This window comes from Protopterus annectens, chromosome 5.part0, assembly GCF_019279795.1.
Source record: "Protopterus annectens isolate FY-2018-M chromosome 5.part0, PAN1.0, whole genome shotgun sequence".
In the NCBI taxonomy this organism is placed as follows: Eukaryota; Metazoa; Chordata; order Ceratodontiformes; family Protopteridae; genus Protopterus; species Protopterus annectens.
The window spans coordinates 154730893-154751053 of record NC_056735.1 but is presented as its reverse complement, the minus strand read 5'-3'; the positions used below and the strand labels follow the sequence as shown (position 1 = coordinate 154751053).

The following is a 20161-nucleotide window of genomic DNA, read 5'->3' as shown; positions in this document are numbered from 1 at the left end:
CTCCAATGAGAATGCATTTCTGGCTAGATGTCAAGGCACCTTTGAAGTGCCAAAAAAATAGCAGGGTGAATTCAATTGCAAAGTTAGACTGTTGGGAAAGAGAAAGCTAGAGAAAGTATTGTCATATTGATGCAGTTAAGCAGTAAAAAGACAACGCTCCATGGTTAGTCTGCAAACTGAAATTCATACAGGATAGACCACATAAAACTGTACTTTAAGCATAGCAAGAGGAACCGTTGTCAAAAGTACAAAATCAGGAATTAAGAGATTTTCTGGTGAGAAATGAAGCATTCTCAGAAATGTGTGTAAATACTAAACTGAAAGAACATAACACAAAGACAACACATGAAAGTTAGTCTAAAGCCTTATAGAGTACCTGAGTTTTAAAAGCAGTAAAAAAATTCAAAAGATACTTAAATTATGAGTAATGGAGGAGTCGCAGAATGAATAGAAAAGCCCAATTTTGCTGGTTCACAAACAGATGGAAGCATTAGATTCTGTAACTGAATAGTTAATGGGCTGCAACTTAGGAAAAACATATTATTAACAACATTAGACTTGACAAAGGGGCATTGGCAAATATCATTTTCACTTTCTGTTAAAGAAAATGGGCCATGTAACCCCTGAATGTTTATTTCGGTAGTCATTTGACCAGTATGTAGATCATACCTCCTAACCGTTCAGAATTACTGTGTTTTTACCGAGTTTTGGGGTCCAAATAATGAGGTGCCATGATTCCCGAGTGGCACTCCTTAATTTCTGAATTTCCCGGCTGTTTTATTTGAATTTCAGCTTTGAGCTGACGTCATCACATGCACAATGACATCAGCTCTGTGGAATGGCCTGCCAGCCTGTCAGAATTCAGCTCAGCTCAAACAATTACGTGCATGCATTCATTTCCAGAAAGTCGCGAAGGAATGGAACTCCTTAGCTGTTAGCTCAACTCAAGCCGAGGGAATGGTTTTCGAGAACAGAACAGAGTACAGGTAATTCTGATAAGAAGTTTTGTGTGTGTGTGTGTGTGTGCGTGTGTGTGTGTGTGTGTGTAGACATGATAAAAACATATAAACTTCATGCTATAATTGATTCGGAGTTCTGAGACAGAATCCTTAACATGTTGCATTTGTAAGTTCATTGCTATTTATGCTGTGTTGTAACCTAGGTCCCTTTCGCTTTCATATCTACATGTACATTCTATACCACAGCTCCTCAAAGTGAAAAGTTTAATCAATGGAAATAAACCACCATTAACGCCTTTAAAATCATACACCAATCAGCGTTTTCGTCAAATTAATCGACTTCATCAGATGACCAGTACATTTGAAACTCATCTTTTTATAATATAATATAAAAATGTTAGACCAGTACATTCATAATGATTTATTGTTTGAAATACAAGATGAAAAGAGAAAGTATTATGACATAAGAAACGACATTGACCAAAAATATAACGATATAATTAACAGGAAAATAAAAAAACTACAAAGGGATGTGAAAGAGTATGAAAATTTAACCTGTTACCCCAAGCCTCGAGGCTTCAGTTACCAGCATAGTGCCTATCAAAACTATCAGGACAGAAGGGACAACCATGATATGGAGCCCAACTTGGGGGTAACAGACAATAGGGATGAACCATATCCTGAGTATGATAGGGACTATGACCAAGCCTTTCCCCCTCTAAGGAGGTCTGAAAGGCTACTGAACAGACAAGCACCGCAATATTCAAATTTTCAGAGGAATGGAGGGAGAAGGGGGAGGGGGAGATACTAAATACCCTCCTAACCCACCCTGTTCCTGACAATGATGATAATAATGAAGGACGGATAGTAGCTGTAGGACAATGTTATACATGGGACAGTTTTTCCATATACAATTTTAGTAAAATTACTATTAAAAAAGAACATTTTACCTTACTTTCCAAAGGTTTAAAATTTATTCCTTCCTGTAAAGGTGATGTTACTAAAAGTATTTTGGATATAAAACTGTTTTTGAGGAAAGTGAACTTTAGTATTTCCCTTCCTAATCTGTATGTTGGTTCTAATGAGGGTTTAAAAAGGAAAAGTACTTATAATCCCCCACTTCACCCACAGTTAAAGAACTTGGAGAAAATACTGGAAGGAGAAATTAGGAAACGTAGTAATAAATGGAACAAGGAAGAGAATATAACTAAAAAAAGAGAAAGAATTGTTATATGATATGAAACATAATCCTGACATAAGGGTTATGAAACCTGATAAAGGCGGAGGTATCGCCATCATGGACAACATGTTGTATGATAGAAAGATGTATTCCCTGTTATGGGAAGAGGATAGATACGTATCTGCATCCCTAAATGAAATTAATATTTCCTACAATAAGATTGATTTGGATCTTTACAATATGTTGCAGGAAGAATTAATAGATCATAAAAGTTATTATTTCTTAAAAGTTGATAAACCTAGGATACCCACGATCTTCGGGATCCCAAAAATACATAAAAATAAGGAGGATCCCCCACTCCGCCCTATAGTATCAGCTGAAGGTTCCAAGACGCAAACATTAGCCAAATATGTTGATTCTAAATTAAAACCTATATGGATGAATAAAATCAGCATACTAAAGGATTCTTGGGACCTATTAAAATGTCTTAACAAATGTAAGTGGCAGGACAATATTTTATTCATCACAATTGATGTTGTTGATTTATTTTCCTCCATACCTCACTTGGAAGGGAAAGAAATGTTAGAGGAAATTGTATTTGAATATGGGAATATGACACACAAAGATAAATTAGCAAGCCTATGGCTTATCGACCTTGTTCTAAAATATAATTACATCTATTTCAAAGGTGAGTTTTTCCAACAGATCAAAGGTGTTGCTATGGGGGCAGCCTGCGCCCCCTCCTATGCAAACCTTGTATTAGCCAAGTGGGAGGAACAATACATTATAAATTCTGAATGCAAATCATCCTGGATTCTTTACAAAAGATTCCTGGATGATATCATAATTTTATGGACAGCAGGGTTAGATAAATTAGATGAATTTATAAAATATATAAATAACACTACCTGCTTTTTACAATTTACCCACAAAATATCTGAAAACACAATGACATACTTGGATCTGGAAATGTACAAAGTAGGTAGTAAATTTGAAACCAAAATATACAGGAAGGACACCTTCTGCAATTCCTATCTGCACTATCAAAGTGCTCATCCTAAACACTGCAAAAAAAACATTGTCAAAGGACAGTTTGTCCAAGGTAGTAGGATGACTAGTTCAGATATGGACTTCAAAAACGAATGTGATTTATTAGAAAACATGTTCAAAGATAGAGGCTATCCTATGTCATTCATTAGAGGAATCCGGAAGGAAGTGGAGAAAGGGCGAAAAGATAGTTTTGCCCCTTTATATTGCAGTACTGGTACGGATGAAATAAGGGAGGAAAATGAAGGTGGTATAGATCTAAATTATGAGAAACCCAGAAAGGGTGAGGATTTCACTCGGGCCTTGATCCTTGAATACAATGGGTTGAACAATGAAGTTAGAAAAATATTTTTTAGGGAATGGAATAGATTTACATGCTTAACAGACATAGAAGGCATGGACAATTTTCCTAAAAAAGTTATATACAAGAATTCCCGAAGTTTAGGTAATATCCTAGAAACCAAGTGTGGCAATAGGAAAAGCAATAATAGAACTAAAACAGGTACATACAAATGTGGACGTTGCAGACAGTGTTGTCATGTTTTAAATAAGGAAGGACTCTTCCTAGTAAGTAGGAATAAATGGTTATATAGTCCTGACTATTTTAACTGTGAGTCCACAGGTATAATATATTTAGTGGTCTGTGAAAAATGTAACTCCTTCTATATAGGGAAGACGGAGAGAGCTCTCCAAAGAAGGATTTACGAACATATGTATGATATATTAAAGGGTAAAGAAAGTAATGCACTTTATAAACACAGCAAAACATGTAGGGAATACAAATATAAATTTTTAATAATCGAACAAGTCAAAAAGGATATCAGGGGAGGCCCTTGGGAAGACAGAGTGGAATACAGAGAGTTGTGGTGGCAGTTGACCCTGAATTCAGATAAATATCCAGGGTTAAATGATAAAGTTTCTATACAGCCACTACTTAGATTAAGAGCAGCTAAATTATAGAGAAAGGATGTAATAATGGTATTCCACCACAAGATGTCACTATTTTATATATATATTTTTTTTTCATACATATTTCTTCATGGACAACATACTATATACATTTCCCCTTTGAAGACTGAATTTTGTACATGTCCTATATATATTTATTTTTTCATCATTTTTTTATACTGTCATACATACTAGTTTTTTTTAACAAGATCTACAACAATCAGTTTTTCATAGTTCATAATGCATAGACCAAATATTAATTTATTTAAGAAAAGACACTAATCAATTCTTAGTAAATAGCAAGAGTGACGAAATAAATATTTTAATTATGTGAAAAACTTTTTAATTTTAAGTATAACATGCACTTTTTAACAATGTTTTCTATGGTAATTCATTCTACATTTCAACTGTTGTACTATGTTTTTAATGGACAGTCAAAGAAAAAAGAAAGTGTTTTTAATTGATCAATTGATTAAATGAGTTAATAGATGCTATTATAAAAAGATGAGTTTCAAATGTACTGGTCATCTGATGAAGTCGATTAATTTGACGAAAACGCTGTTTGGTGTATGATTTTAAAGGCGTTAATGGTGGTTTATTTCCATTGATTAAACTTTTCACTTTGAGGAGCTGTGGTCTGGGATCTCGTTTTGTGTTACTGGCTTCGAGTTAGAGTGGTTTTGGCGTTTTTGGCATTATTTGGATTACATGTACATTCTATAACTATTTAAGTTTCCCTGGTCTGTGGGCATTTTTTTTTCAGGATAGTCTTGGTCACAGTTGGTTAGCCCTGTTTTATATGGCAAATAAAGAAACAAACAAATGAGCAAAACATTTTTTGTGTGTACAGGTGAAGGTAACACTTCTAAGTTACTTGCTACTGACAAACTTTATCTTTTTGACTATAGAATGGTTCTTGTGTGTTTCATTTATTCCTCTAAGTAGGTATATTCATAAGATGGTGTTCTTTTGCAACGCTCATATATGTAAGTTCCTCTACAGAATGAAGTATTTTTTGGTACCTGAAAATTGCTGTACATCTGTGAGGCAGAGAACATGTGTTGGTACTTCTGTACTATGCTGCACTGTATCAGCTGTACTATGTTGCACTGTATCAGCTGTCTTTTTAGGTACCAGATAATGCAAACAGCGTGCCTGAGAGAAACATCAATCTGCATCAGATGCTGCTGGGTAAAGCATTTCTGGTTTCCTTGTTCTGGCCGATCTACTGACTTAGAATTTAAGCCTGAGAATGGGGTACATATACGGTAGCAATAATGCATTTTATAATGCTGATCCAAAAGACACTGCAAATCAAATGAAATGAGGTCAGGTGCACTGAAGAATCATCCAGCAATCTTTCTTTGTTCTCAGGCTCGAAGTGAATATACAGTTTACAATAAAAATGCTTTATCTAACTTTAATTTAGGTGCTTTTTCTATCAGGTGAGGTAGGTTTTAAAGCTGTCAACTAATGCACGCAGTTTTGCTACTCAGACGATGGTGTAACAAGTTGCGTGACCCATCTGATTATTTAGACAAGAGCATCTACCTGACACTGTTAACATACTGAGGGAGAAAGGCAGGCTGAGCGTTTCATACGTATCTCTATTTTTCCCTTCGTAATGTCTGCATCTTTGACTTTGGCCTGTTTTGCACAGAGAAGCAACTTCTTCCTTGTAAGGTAGAAATCATTATGATTTGGTCTTTCCCACCCATATAGTGGACATTTTTACTAACCAAGAATGAAAAGCAACTGAACTAATGAACTGCTTATGGAAACAATTCCGACTGGGGAGCTGGGGGTGGGGAGCAGTATCTTGGAGATTTGTAAGCTGCTGTGACCCTGAGCTTTGTTATTTAATAGTCTGTTCCCAAGAGTTCTATTATGTGGCTGTGAAACTGCGCCATCTGTTGGTCAATTCTATACATAGCTTGTCCTCTCTCTTTTTCTTATATGCTAATAATCCGTAATTGAACATGACAAGGTAATTTGCAGAAAAAAAGGCACAAATTAAGAATTTTCTGAATGCCAAATTGAATATTGTTCTGCTAACAGCCTTGTTAAGTTATATTATGTTATCCAGACTTACTACTATTTAGAGAATCCTGTTAAAATAACTGAAGAATGCATTTTCAAACACCTTTAGTATCAGTAAATGCAGTAGTATCACCTGCTTACATAAGACGCATTTTTTAGATTATTAAGTTTTATTTTGTATGTGTTATTGTTACTAGTCTTCAGCCCTGGTATTGACATCTTTGCATGTGAACACAACTGAGTTTCTACTTTCTTTCTGACTGATTTCTGTGCTAATAACTTAGATCAAGCTGCTGCATATTGCAAGAGAGAAGGATACTATGATCCCTGTTTCGTAAAGATGTCTGTAGGACGTATTTGACAAAATACTGTCTAGGACACAAATTCTTCACATGGTCATAGACAGGATCCTGAAAGGCAGTCTAGAGATCTTTATAGTGCATAAACATAGGTTTGTAGAAGGTAAATTTCACCAGCGTCATGCACTTTGGTTGTTGCTGAGTGGATAATTCACTTGGAAATGGACATGATAAAGGGATGGGTTAAAGGAAACTGTGTAGGGAATAAATAGTACATGGAATAAAATCTTGTCATTATTGGTTCATCCATTTTGTTTCATTGCCTACTGGAAAAATGTTAAAAAAATCAATGTAAAATGTGCTCCAAGTCTAACAAGTGTGCTGTATTATCCAAGGAATATAATTTAATAAAGCCATGGAGGTGTATCAAAGAACACATGTATGTTTCTTGTTTTGTGTGTAAGGGACCTATGATTTGAAAACAGCTTAAAGGTAGTGTTTATCCACCACTGGCCAGATGCATTTTCTTTGGATGCGGTGAGGGTTGCAATGCTGTTTCAGTTAATGTGAGTTTCAAGGGCAGAGAAGTTTTAATGCTAAGTCTATTTTGATTGTGAGACATTATTGCTTTGTTTAGCAGGTGTCTATTAGTGTTTGTGCATTGTGCTATATAATGTAAATATAAAATCCAAATAATCATTGTAGAAGTAAAGCAGTATGCTCATTAGTGTTTATGGTAAATGGGGCAAAATAGCCAGGTAATGGGACATTGGAATGGCTGCAGGGGGACTGGTGCCATATTTTGGTTGTCTATTCTTCAGTTTGCGTTTGAAAGCTGGTACCCCACTATTCCATTGGAGTGGCGGGGTTACATCATTTTTATGTAAATTTTATGCTAATCAGTGTACAGATTTGTACCTATTTTTCATGGGTCTTGTCCAGATTTTTGATGATTCCAGGTTAAGAGGTATGATGTAGATCCAGTGCTGAAGTCCATCTTAAGGAATGTTGCTGTATATCCAGATGAAGTGATCATTCAAAGAACTGGGAGTCTCACTTATCAAATGTACAGGCTGTGCTGGAATCTGTAAAACAGATAGGCTTGACTGTGAGTGTTAAAAAGTATATTGGGTGTGATGTAAGCCAACTATTGAGGTACCTTATAGGTAGAGGAGTGAAAAATGGCAAGTAGAAAAATAGAGGCTATAAAAACTGGTATATGTCATCCACTAAAAACAAGTGAAGGGTTTCCTTAGACTGTCTGGGTACTGTAGAAAGTTTGTACTTAATTTTGTGACTATTGCCTATCATTCAACAGATCTTACAAAAGGAGAAGCTCCTGTCAAAGTTAAGTGATCTTTTGAGGCAGATAGAACATTTATTAAACTTAAAATGACTGTTGTGTCCTGAACCAGTGTTATGGATGTCTGATTTTGCTACGGAATTTACTCTGTGTACTGCTGCTTCAGAAGTATGTTTTTGAGATGTATTGTCCCTGGGTATCCAAAGTGAGGAACACCTTATGTGCTGCATCAGTTGAAAGTTAAGTAATATTGAGAAAGAAAAAAAAAACACTAAGCCATTGAAAAGAAATGTTTGACTGTGAAATGGGCCTTCTCTTATCTAAAGTATTACCTTTTGGACAGGCACTTTAACCTAGTATTAAGTTATTAAGCAAATACCCCACTGATTGCAATGGCGGAGTAAATACAAAGATGGCAGTACAGAGGGGTACTTTTATTCCAACCTTTTCAGTACTATCAGGCATAAACCCCAGACTGCATAATAGAAATGTTAATGAGTTGCCTGGGTTATGTAACCTGTCTGACAGAGTCCAAAACTGATGGATTTGTGTTGGGAAGGGGATAGTTGTGACATCTTGGCTGTGTTAAATGCGGTATATGTCTTTCAGTGTGTTTAAACTGTAATTTGTGTCTTTAAAGGTCTCACGGTAAATAGTGAGGTAATTGAATGTGTTTGACAGGGTAATGGAAAACTAGTTGCCTATTAGTTTGTATAAAAGGCTGAAGAGTGAAGACAGGAGATCAGGACATCTGTTCCTCAAATGGCAAGATCATTTTGGGTTAAATTATTTATTTTTTATTTATTTTACATTTGTTAACCGGGCTAGTCTGGCTGGATACATGTCCATTTTCAGCAGAGGCCCGAGGAGAAAAGCTCCGCTATAATACTAATTATACAGTTTAAAGAAACTAAAACACTAAATCAAGTAAACACTCAAACAATAAAACAATGAAAACATTGAAAACATTGACTGCAAAAAAAAAGCGAAGTACAAATGAATATATAGTATTGCTGATATAGTCAGGCCAGATAAGTGTCTATTTTCTGCAAAGGGTTAAGGAGGAAAGCTCCACTGTCATACTAAAAAGAAAGAAACAAACATTGTCAAAGAGAGAGATACTATATAATATATAATATACAGTGTTAGCTATGAAAGCAGGTAGTATAGCAGTTATCAGTCAGGATTGGAGCATGGGCATAGCCAGTGATTTTGTAAATGATTTCTAATCTGTTTTTTGAAAAGGTAACATGAGCTTAGGGAGGTCAGTTCAGTGGGAAGTTTATTCCAACATGATCCGACAGTATTTGCAAATAAGGAGTCACCTGCTTTATTATGAGATTTGAGAGTAGTTACTAGGAGCTTGTTGGCTGAGCGAAGTGTACTAAGATTTTTATAAGGTGTGATTAGGTTGTTCAGTATGGGTGTGTTGGAGGGGTAATGTAGAATTTTAAAAGTCATGACTAGTTGCTGTAGGAGTATTAGATTTGGAAGTTCTAGTCAGTTGAGTTTCTTTAAGTTAAGACAGTGGTGAGTATGGAAAGAAGAGCCAGTTGCAAATCTGGCAATACTATGGTAGGCTAGATTAAGTTTCTGAAGGTTAGCTTTAGAAATGTTGATAAAGGAAGGAGAGGCATACAGTAGTGTAGAGATGAGGTGAGTTTGAGCAAGGGATACTCGGGATGTGGCAGTAAGAAAGGGTTTGAGTCTGTAGAGGGCACCTATCTTTTTATTTACTGTCTTGATAGTTAAATCAATGTGATGGTCAAAGTTTAGCTGATTGTCTATGGTAACACCTAGCAGCTTTGTGGAATCGTCAGGTTTAATGATAGTGCCATTGCAGGACACAATGGAAAAAGTGATAGGGGTGGATTTTAGGGTTGGGGTGAAAAGTAGAAGTTTGGTTTTTTTGGGATTTAGGAGGAGACAGATATGTTTAAACCATTTTTCTGCAGCTGTGAAAACCAATTGGGTAGAGGAGTGGAGTTCAACTGGGGATGGAGCAGAGCAGATGAGAGTAGAATCGTCAGCATACTGTATACAAGTGGATGTAGGGAGGGAAGTAGGCAGGTTATTTATGAATATAGAGAAAAGTAGGGGACCTAGGATGGACCCTTGTGGGACGCCTATAGTCACTGGGAGTTGAGAGGATAGATGGCTGTCCCAAAGGACTGCTTGTTTTCTGTTTGTCAAATAGGAGTCAAACCACTGTAGTGCTAGTGAGTCAAGTGACAGGGATTGTAGAGTGTAGAGGAGAAGTTGATGGTTGACCATATCGAATGCTTTTGAGAGGTCTAAGAATAGTGCAGAGGAGAACAGGTTGTTGTTGCGATTTTTGTTGATTATGTCAGTGAAGGAGAGAAGGGCAGTAGAGGTACTGTGGTAGGGCCTGAAACCATGTTGTGAGTCTACAAGCAAGTTGTTATTCAAGAGATGATGTAAGAGTTGATGGTGTATGCAGCGTTCCATTATTTTGGATAGAGGAGATAGAAGGGCAATAGGCCGAAAATTGGAGAGTTCATTAGAGTTTCCTCCTTTATGGAGTGGAATGATATGGGAGATTTTCCAACAAGAAGGGATTTTGGACTCAGTTATAGTTCTGTTTATTAAGATGGAGACCGGGTAGGCTAGTTCGGTTGCAGCTAGTTGAAGATATTCAGCTGGTAGCTTGTCGGCAGAAGGGGTGCAGGGTTTGAGTTTAGATAGTAGTTTACGTATAAAGGTTGTGGAGACAGTATTAAACTTTAGCATGGGAGTGCTGTTTTGGGTAGGGGTTATTTGGAGGGATAGGGGGGGAGACATGGTGTTTGCCAGGGAGGCAACTGTTTGAGAGAAGAAGTCATTGAAGGTGTTGGCTATTATGTCAGGTTGGGTTTGGGCTAGGCTAGCTGGGGTAGGAGTTTTGGTGTTCCCTGGATGGAGTAGTTTGTTTATTCCTGACCAAAATTGTTTGGGGTTTTGGTTTTGTTGATATTTAAAGTGATAGTTTTTTTTATCCAGATAGATAAGTTTCTTTGTTGTGTTTCTGAGGTGTTTGAAGTTTTGGTGGTCGGTAGGGTTTTGTGTGGACCTCCATTTAGTCCATAATTTATTTCTAGCTCATATTTTGCTTAGTAGTTTTGGAGAGCCATGGGGCAGCCTTGGAGCTTAGTCTAATTAAGCGGGGTGGGGCATGATGGTCAAGAATTTGAAGGAAGGTATTGTTGAAGTGGGTTACTGCTTCGTCTATTGGGAGGTGTTTTAGAGTTGACCAGTCATATTCTTTGAGTTCGTTTTGAAAGGATGCTAGGTTAAAATCTGTTTTGTTGTATGGTACGATAGGTAGCTTGCTTGGGATTGTAGTATTTTTGTTTAGTGATAAAGGTCAGGAGATGGTCACTGATATTGTCAGGGAGTATTCCTGTTTTATAGGAGAGGGGATTGTTGTTCACTAGTATCCAATCTAGAGTGGTTTGTTTGTGGGTTGATTTGTGTATTCTAGTAGGGAGTTAATGGTTTGCTGAAAGTTGAAGAGATTAATGTGAATGGAGGGTTTGGGAGATATGCAGGAGTTCCAGTCAATATTGAAGTCTCCTAAGATTATGGTTTCTTGGGGAAAGCTACTGGAGACCCAGCCTAGGATATTTTCTAGTGTGTTAATGTTCTTGCCTGGAGGGATGTAAGAACATATGATATAAATAGCCTTGGTTTTATTAACTTGGAGTTTGGCACAAAGTATTTCAGCATTGGCTGGGGAGGGGAGCAAGGAGTCAATTAAGGCTACCTGTAGTTGGGATTTGTATAAAAGGGCTACTCCCCGCCCTTTTTCTAAGACGATCTTGCCTTAAGGTGCTATAACCTGGGGGAGTAAATTCGTTGTCTTTGGTACTAGGTTTAAGCCAAGTTTCAGTGAGACAGAGAATATCAAAGGCATAGAAATCTATTAAGGCATGGAGTTGTGTGATTTTATTGTTGATGCTACGAATATTTAGGTGAGCAATACAGAGGGAGTCAGAGGAGAAAGGTGAGCTAGAACAGTTAGAAGTTGGGTTTGATGGGGTATGGCTTATGAGAGTATTGGGGCCAGGGTTGGGGTGGATGTCACCATATATCAATAAAAGTGTTTGTGGGACTTGAAATACTTTTGGGTTTTTGCAGGGTGTTAGTTAAAGTTGGTGCTCTGCCTGACAATTCATAATTATTAGAGTTAGATGATCCATTTGGTGCCTGTGTTGGACGTGGTCTGAAGGAAAGTCAGGTGAAAAGTTTGTGAAGAGCTGTAATGAAGGCCTATATGAAGTATGCAGCTGTGAATTATAACCTACATGCTGGATGGATAGTAACCTACAGCCCCAGAAGGACTGTATGTAGAGCTAAGCCTGTTTGGAAGAAAGTGGATGCAGTTACATCTACAGACCAAGGGCTAGCGTTTAAGGTACTGTGGAAATAATGCCTGTACTACTTAAGATTAATTTTATAATGCTGAAGTAGGTTGTTCTCATTTAATTTTTAAAAATGAACCTGTTTTTACATATCCATACCCCCAGTGTGTGTAAAGAGTTGACTGTGTGCATACTTGCCTGCATATGTGTGTGTGTGTGTGTGTGTGTGTGTGTGTGTTGGGGGGGGGGGATATATATGTGTATGTATGTATACTTTTACACACATATTCACACTCATATTCTTTGTTATTTTGGACCCTTATACAGTGGTACAATTGATGGATACCAAGTTAAACAGGTAGAATTGTCTGAAATTTGCTCAAAAAATTTAGTCATTTAAGAAATTACAAAGTTGCAGTAATTCTCATATTTTATATTGCAGTCATTTTGATATTAATCTGAAATTGAATGTAACATTTTAGTAATACAGTAGTATATTGGCTTGATCATTTTTAAAAAAAGCATTCAGAAGAGTGATGGTTTATTATACTTGCATATTAATCATTTTATTTTTCTATTTGTTTATTTTAGGTTTACCTCGGTCACGCAGCCAGACATGTCTTCCTGAGCTTCTGAGATTTCTAGGACAGAATGTTAATGCACGGAAAAGCAAGAATGTAGACATTCTTTGGCAGGCTGCTGAGGTGGATATCATATTTTCTATAAGGCAAAAAACACTAAAGAAAACTTCCATTCTAAGGTTTTCTTTTCTTATGAAAAATATGTACAAAGCCATGCGCAAACTTCCCTTTGTCTAGGCAGTATGGATGATGTGCCAGCTACTCCTGAAGCAAAATAATGTTTTAACTCACTGGCTTATGATCTCACACTGATGCAAGAGTCTTTAGGCCGTGAAATCACACTCAAGTTAGTTGTATGTGTGTTTCAGCCTTACTGAGTTTTATCAGTATAGCGTAAGGAAAGAGTCTAGCTTTGTCATAAGATGTTTGAGTTGACAAAACACATCAGATGTGTTTAGCTCATATCTAGGTATTAGATACTTAGAAACAGAAAAGCAAAAGTTCCTTAACAGATTCACGTACAACCCCAGCAGAAATATCTCGGCATAACGCAGAAACATGAGTGAAGGCATTTGCAGATTTCCCTTTATCATGATATTACAGAACGTTAGCAGATTTCCTTTGAAGACTATAGGGTTGTATTCAGAAAAATTGCTTATGTGGCTAGGTAAAGTTGAAGTATTGCAATGTGGCCCAAAGCTGACTAACAATCTAGATGTATTTTGTGATAGAGTCAAACTAATTCAGGAATTCTGTGATGATAGCCTTACAGGACTTTGGCCACTCAAGACGTATCGAAATCTCAGGCTCCTCTCCTTACTCTTAACTCTCTGCAAACCCTGACGTTACTTCAGATCTCATTTGCCGCTCCTTTGCTTATAGACATGTATCTCTGTTGTTCAGGCGTGGGCTCTCCACAAATAAGTTTTTTTTTTATATTTACTACTTATACTTTTTCTCTAATAAGTTTATTGTGCCCTTCCACCTTTGTTTAGTGGTGTGTGTGTGTGTGTGTGTGTGTGTGTGTGTCTGTGTGTATATATATATATATATATATATATATATATATATATATATATATATGTGTGTGTGTGTTTGTGTGTAATTATCTGATGTCCTTTTTCATTCTTTCTCAACTGATGAGTTTTGGGTCCGACTCTGCTGCTTCTACCAGATCCTGGGATCCAAAACGTACGTGCTCCTGCCTTTACCCCCAATGCCCCACCAACCTAACATACCTCGGATCTCATTTACCACCATTCAGCTTCAGATGCCGATCTTGTCGCTCTTGAGCTTTTGGGAGTTGTTTTGTAACATAATCTTGAGATAAGATCAAACACCTCTGTCTCATACTTAAATTTTATTTTCTCCTACCTCCCTTGTTTTCTTGCTAATTTTCTGTAGCTTTTTTTTTTTTCTATGTGGCTGCTACCATTTTTTGGTACTTCTCTGCAGTACCATTGTTGGTAGGTTCATATTTAAATTATTCCTTACTTATTGGAGTACTCCTTGCACTTCCATTGTTGGTAGTTGTTCTCCTTTGCTTTCTTTATTCCTTAAAATAAAAAAGCTTTAAATTCTGAGATTTTTCATGTAATTCTTTTGTGGACTTTGTTTAGGTAGTATGGCTGACAAGCCTGCCAAATTTAAAAAAATGCATCACCTGTGAGCATAAAATCCCAAACTCAAATGCAAACAATGAATATGTACAATGTTTTGGAGCTGTTCATTTAGATGCAGCTTGCTCTGGGTTCAATTCCAGTGCTCTCACTAACAGGAGAAACAAGCTGGTGTTGAAGGGCCTTCTCCCTTTTACTTCTTTGTCTTCCATAACAGAAGCTCATACCCCCTCTAGGAAATTGGACAAGGGGAAGCCAGATTCGGCTCTTAAAGATAATGACTTTTTCAAGAGGTCACTGGATTGCACATCTTCTTTGGCTCTTTCCTTGGAGCCGCCAGCTAAGATGTCTAAACAATTCAGATCCAATCACCTCAGATCAGACTACTACTAAATCAGAATTGCCCAGGATCTGAACATCTTCCTTCTTACTGAATCCAGTCACTTCTCAGCTCCCTTCACCCTTCACGGCAGGATCCCCCTGCAGACATTCAAGACTACTGTCCTCCACATCATCTGTTAGATCATCCAGAAATTTATCCAAGGCTGACGTGGATAGGATGAGGAGAACATTTCTCAGAGCTGAGATATAGATGGGGTACTTCCTGCTCCAACTCCCAGTGGATCTGTGACTCTACCTTTGTCTACTTCTCCCTTGGTCTCTCCTTTTCCGATCCGACTCACTCTTTTGGAGCCTTCTAATCTGACACCCTTCTTGGGGGTATCCTCATTGGATCTGAAGACAGTCTGTTCTTCAATGCTGGTTGCTTTCCTGAGTTTCCTGGTCCCGAGCCCTTCAGAGCTGGAAGACTGTTGGAGTGGAAGCATCAGTGCCGGTTCCTGTGGGCTAGGTTCGACTCTGAAGCTGTTGGAGCTGTCTCTGCCTCTCAGTGCTTCAGCAGTGAACAGTTCAGGTGAAGTTCCTATGAGGCTGCAGGAGCTGATGGTTTGTGAATTATCTGCTCCTTTGCTGTTGACTTTAGGTTTCCCAAGGCAGTCTGCCTTTGAGGTTGTGGGGAGGGCCTTCTGTTTGTCTTGAGATAGGACATCCCTACCTATACCTACTTCAGTTTTCTGCTCATAGCCTCATTCATCCATTACACTGTGATAGCCAGCCGAATCAAGTCTGCAGTCATTACCTCAGGACATCCTCTCTCTTCCAATACTTTCCCAGACCACCCCACTGAGGAGATCTCTCGGAAGAGGACATGTAAAAGGCGATACCTAGATTCCCCTCAGGAGTCTCTGAATGAGGATACTAACTTTGATGAAGGGAAGGAGTCCCCTAGATCTCCACCAGAAGACGTCTCATTTGGAGACATTGTAGAACTATTAAAACATAAAGGTGGTTGGTCTTACAATACCCCTTCTCAGGAGGAATCAGTGTTCTGGAGGCTTTCAGGTCTGGCAAGACTACTTCTTGGGTGACTCCCCTGACTGCCGAAGTCATAGACCTTATTTCTTGCTGAGCGTGGAAAGAACTAGATACTGTGGAGCCAATCATGAAATGTCCTAACAAACTCTTCCAAGTACATGGCGCACTGGAGCAAGGGGTCCTGGTGGATGCCATGGTTGCGTCGGCAGCCACCAAAAAAGAGATGCGGAACAGTACTCCTCTGTCCATCCCCCTAACAGGAAGTTCAGAGCCATGAACAGATATAGTCACACGTGTACGCTTCAGCAGCCTTAGCTTTCCAGTCTTGGAGTTACCTGGCACATTTTACAAGATTAGAGAGATTTCACTAAAGAACTTTCCAGATGTCTTTCTGGGTCCGTGTCTGCCAAGGATCAAAATAGAGTCTCCTCGTAACTGGACACCCTGCAGTTGATTTCTAATGCACCCATGAGGCTGTTCTCCCATGCAGCAGAGGGTACCTTTCTGGCACCAGGTTCAGGAATAGCATTTAGGAGATGTGCCTAGATGTGACTATGTGATTTTGCAGAGCCTTTTAAGTCGTCTTTCATCAGTGCTCCCTTTAATGGATCTTCCTTATTTAGCCCCAATGTAAAGGACACACTGTCCAAATGTGAGCAAGAGGGAAAGACCCTGCCTGCCATGGGAATACACCTTTCTACCACTCAAGACCTTTCTCAAGGAATCAGTAGGGTGGTAGGAAAATGTAGTTTCATAAATCCTATGGTCCTTTTTATGACTCTCAAGGTGATAGTGCTGCCAAGAGCAGAGGGGCAAACTCAAACAGAAGACACCACCCAAGCGGCAGTGGTAGCCCGCAGAACCAGGGCTTCCAGGATTCCTTCTTGGAGAAGTCCTACCAGCCTTCCTGAAAGGATGCCCAACTGCTACCCTCTGGAGGTAGTTAGGGGTGATTGTCACTCCAAGAAAGAGTTTGGAGTTCCATAAAAAAGATTATTGGGTGCAGATAATTATATCCAGAGGCTATATCATACCATTTTTCCAAATTCCCCCTTCAAGAAAGACAGGAATTCCTGATGTTGCACCCAATCGGAGGGAAGCAGCAGCATTACAAATAAATAGCTGCTATAAAATGAGTGATCTAGAAGGTCTCCCCAGACCAGAGGGGATCTGGGACCTATTCAAGATTTTTCTTAGTGCCAAAAATGGCAGGGGACTTGAGACATACTGGATCTCATCAAACTTAATCAGTTTGTGCAATATTCAAGGTTTCAGATGGTCATGGTTCAGTCCATTCTGCATCTGCTGCAAAAGGACATTTGGATGTGGTTGACAGACCTTCAAGATGCGTACTGTAACATCAAAATGAACAGGTGCTCCAGAATATATCTGCATTTATGGCTGGGAGCCAGTAATTACCAGTTCAGAGCACTGCCCTTTGGTCTCACCACAGCCCCCATGGTGTTTACCAAATGCATGGCAGTAGTAGCAGCTCACTTGAGACTGCTAGGATTCTGAGTGTTTCCATACCTAGATGACTGCTCCTAACTGCCCCACCAAGGCATCTACTCCCACAGGCAAGAGACTACTTGCTCCGGTTGTGTCTCCATCTGAGCATCATAGTTAATTACAACAAATCACAATTCACACCTGCGCATAGTCTGGAGTTCATAGGTACTTGTCTGGGCACAGTTAGATAGCCTGTCTTCCTCCTGCTGAAATCCAGACACTTAGACCCCGGGTCAAGATAGTAATGCAAAATTCTTCTCTTCCAGTATGCCTGATTTTGCAAGCTTTGTGATCCATGACAGCTGCTTTCGCCCTCATTCCTCTGGCCAGGTTTCACATGCAGATTCTTCAATAGATACTGTCAGTGTAGTGGTCCATTCTTTAGCATCCTTTAACTGCCCCATCAAGATCCCACAGGTATGCAAAAGGTATCTTCTTTGATGGATTCATTTGAACGAACTCTGCGAAGGCTGTCCTTTTGTTCTCCTCCTTCCCATGGCCACTGTTGCTATGGATGCATTGCAACTGAGATGAGGGTGTGTACATGGGAAGGACAGTCCAAGGTATGTGGTCCCCCAAAGAGGCCAAGTCACATATCAATATCTTGGAAATGAGAGCAGTTTTCCTAGTGTTCTAGGCCATTCAAAAAGCTCTCTCGTCTGGGACAGTTGCTATTTAGACAGACAATATGTCAGTGGTCTGGTACATCAACAAACAGGGAGGAACCAAGTCTTATACACCTTGTTGAGAACAGGGAGAGTTTGGCAATGGACGATCTCTCCCTGTCACTTTCTAATACCAATCCGCATCCCGAGGAAAACCAACATGATTGCAAACTAAACACGTCCATTCCAATGCCTCATGTGTGGTCTCTCAATGTCAGAGTACAGGATAGAATTTAATGTTGATGGGAGCAGCCATGCTGCGACTTATTTGCATCTGCCCTCAACAACAAGTGCAGTAAGTTATTTGCCTTTATCCCCCAGTGGAGGAAGACACTGCGAGATGTTCTAGTCCATGATTGGCCCTCCAGTCTCCTTTATGCTTATCCACTGTTACCTGTCATCCCTAAATTTCTACAGAAAGCATTGTGGTTGAAGAGCAGTGTTACCCTCATCATCCCTTTTGACCTTGTCAGATTTGGTTCCCTTTCCTCTGGCTTCACCTTCTACGTCCATCCTGTTTACTGGATACAAATCCAGATGTCCTGTCTCAACCAACAGGGATGACTCATCCAGACATAACAGACTTTAAACCGACCACATGGTTTCTCCAGTTCAATTGATTGCTAGACAGCCCAGGCTTTCCTCCCTGGTCTGTTATATTTATCTTCTCAAAAAGCTTCCACTTGAAGGATTTACAAAAGTAAATGGAAGAGATTTGTATTCTGGGTCTGCAACCTCTTTCTGCCCCTGTACCGGCAATACGTGAATTTTTTAACTTTAATTTTCAATGAAATGGCTAGCTTCTCTGCTATTAAAGTGCAGTTGGCTGCCATTTCAAACTTCCACCTAGGTGAAAATAACTCCACCTTAGCTTCTTCAAAATTATATAAAGCCTTTCTCAAAGGGACCTTTTTACTTAGACCTCCATTAAAGGATACTCCTCCTCCTTGGGATTTAACTGTTGTGCTTCAGGCCCTGATCCAAACTCCCTTTGAACCTTTAACCAGGTCAGATTTAAAATTTTTGTCTTAGAAAATCATTTTTCTGGTTACTGTAGCGTCAAATAGGTGACTATCTGAACTCCAGGCTTTATCTTCCAAGTCTCCGCACCTGGTTTTCCACAAAGACAGGATGTCCTTGTGGACCAACCCATCTTTTTGCCTAAGGTAGCTTCTTAGTCCAATATTAACCAGGCCATTAACCTCACAGTTTTCTTTCCAAACTTCTCAAATAAGGGAAGAGTGTGTGCTCCATCTGTTGGATGTGCATAGACAACTTAATTTTTACCTCCACAAAACCAATGATTTCAGGAAAACTGACCTTTTTTTTGTTTTGGGCAGATTTTTGTTTGGGTCAGATTCCAAAGTTACACTGGCCAAGTGATTAACTGAGTGTATCTCCTCTGTCTGTATTAAAAGAGGAGTATCCTTGCCTAAGCCTCCTAGAGCTCATTCCTACGACGTCTATGCCAGTCTCTTCAGCCTTTTGGTCAAGGGCTTCCGTAGGTGACATTTGTGCAGCTGACGCTTGGATTAATGCTCATATTTTAATTGCTCATAACAAAATTGGATTCTGTTTCCAGGAACAGAGCTGCCTTTGGTTCCACAGTACTTCGGGATATCCTTCCATGAGGGCCATCCAAGGTTCCACTAGCTGGGGACTCTGTGCCATCAGTTGAGGAATGAATCAAAAGAACATCATCAAATAAAGTTATGTACTCACCGTAATGTTCCATCTATGTTGTCCATTTTCATTGTTGTTCAACTTCCCACCCACCTGCCCCCTTCCCTTTGCTTCTGGAAAGACCCAAGAGTTCTTTTTGAACCATTGTTCCTTGTTTGAACTACTGCTCCTTTTCTTCTCTTAATTAACTTCTTTACGATGTTGTCCCTTTATCTGTAGAGGCAGCAAACTCAATTTGAGGTATATAAGGTTGGCGGGGCATCATAGGTAAATGGAGGAGCTCGAGAATTTGGATCCAAGGATCTGGTAGAAGCAGCCGAGTCGGATCTGAAATCTATCAGTTGAGGAAGAATGAAAATGGGCAACACAGATGGACCGTCATGGTGTGGTGAGTACATAACTTTCTATATATATAGATATATATATATATATATATATATATAGATATATATATATATATATATATATATATATATATATATATATATATATATATATATATATATATATATATATATATATATATATAAACTTGCCAAAGATTCCAAGGACAAGCACAAAGCATTCTATATTTATGTCAAGAATCTAAATGG

At 38.8% G+C, this 20161-nt stretch overlaps 1 protein-coding gene across 7 annotated transcripts in view; it reads left to right on the top strand.

Moving 5' to 3' along the window:
- INPP4A (inositol polyphosphate-4-phosphatase type I A) overlaps positions 1–20161 on the top strand; it is a 1931511-nt gene that overhangs the window by 1425459 nt on the left and 485891 nt on the right. For all 7 annotated transcript variants that reach the window (XM_044072185.1, XM_044072184.1, XM_044072183.1 and 4 more), the window contains one exon: positions 12729–12841. In XM_044072185.1, the coding sequence (XP_043928120.1) occupies positions 12729–12841 (113 nt within the window). The remainder of the gene's footprint in view (positions 1–12728; positions 12842–20161) is intronic.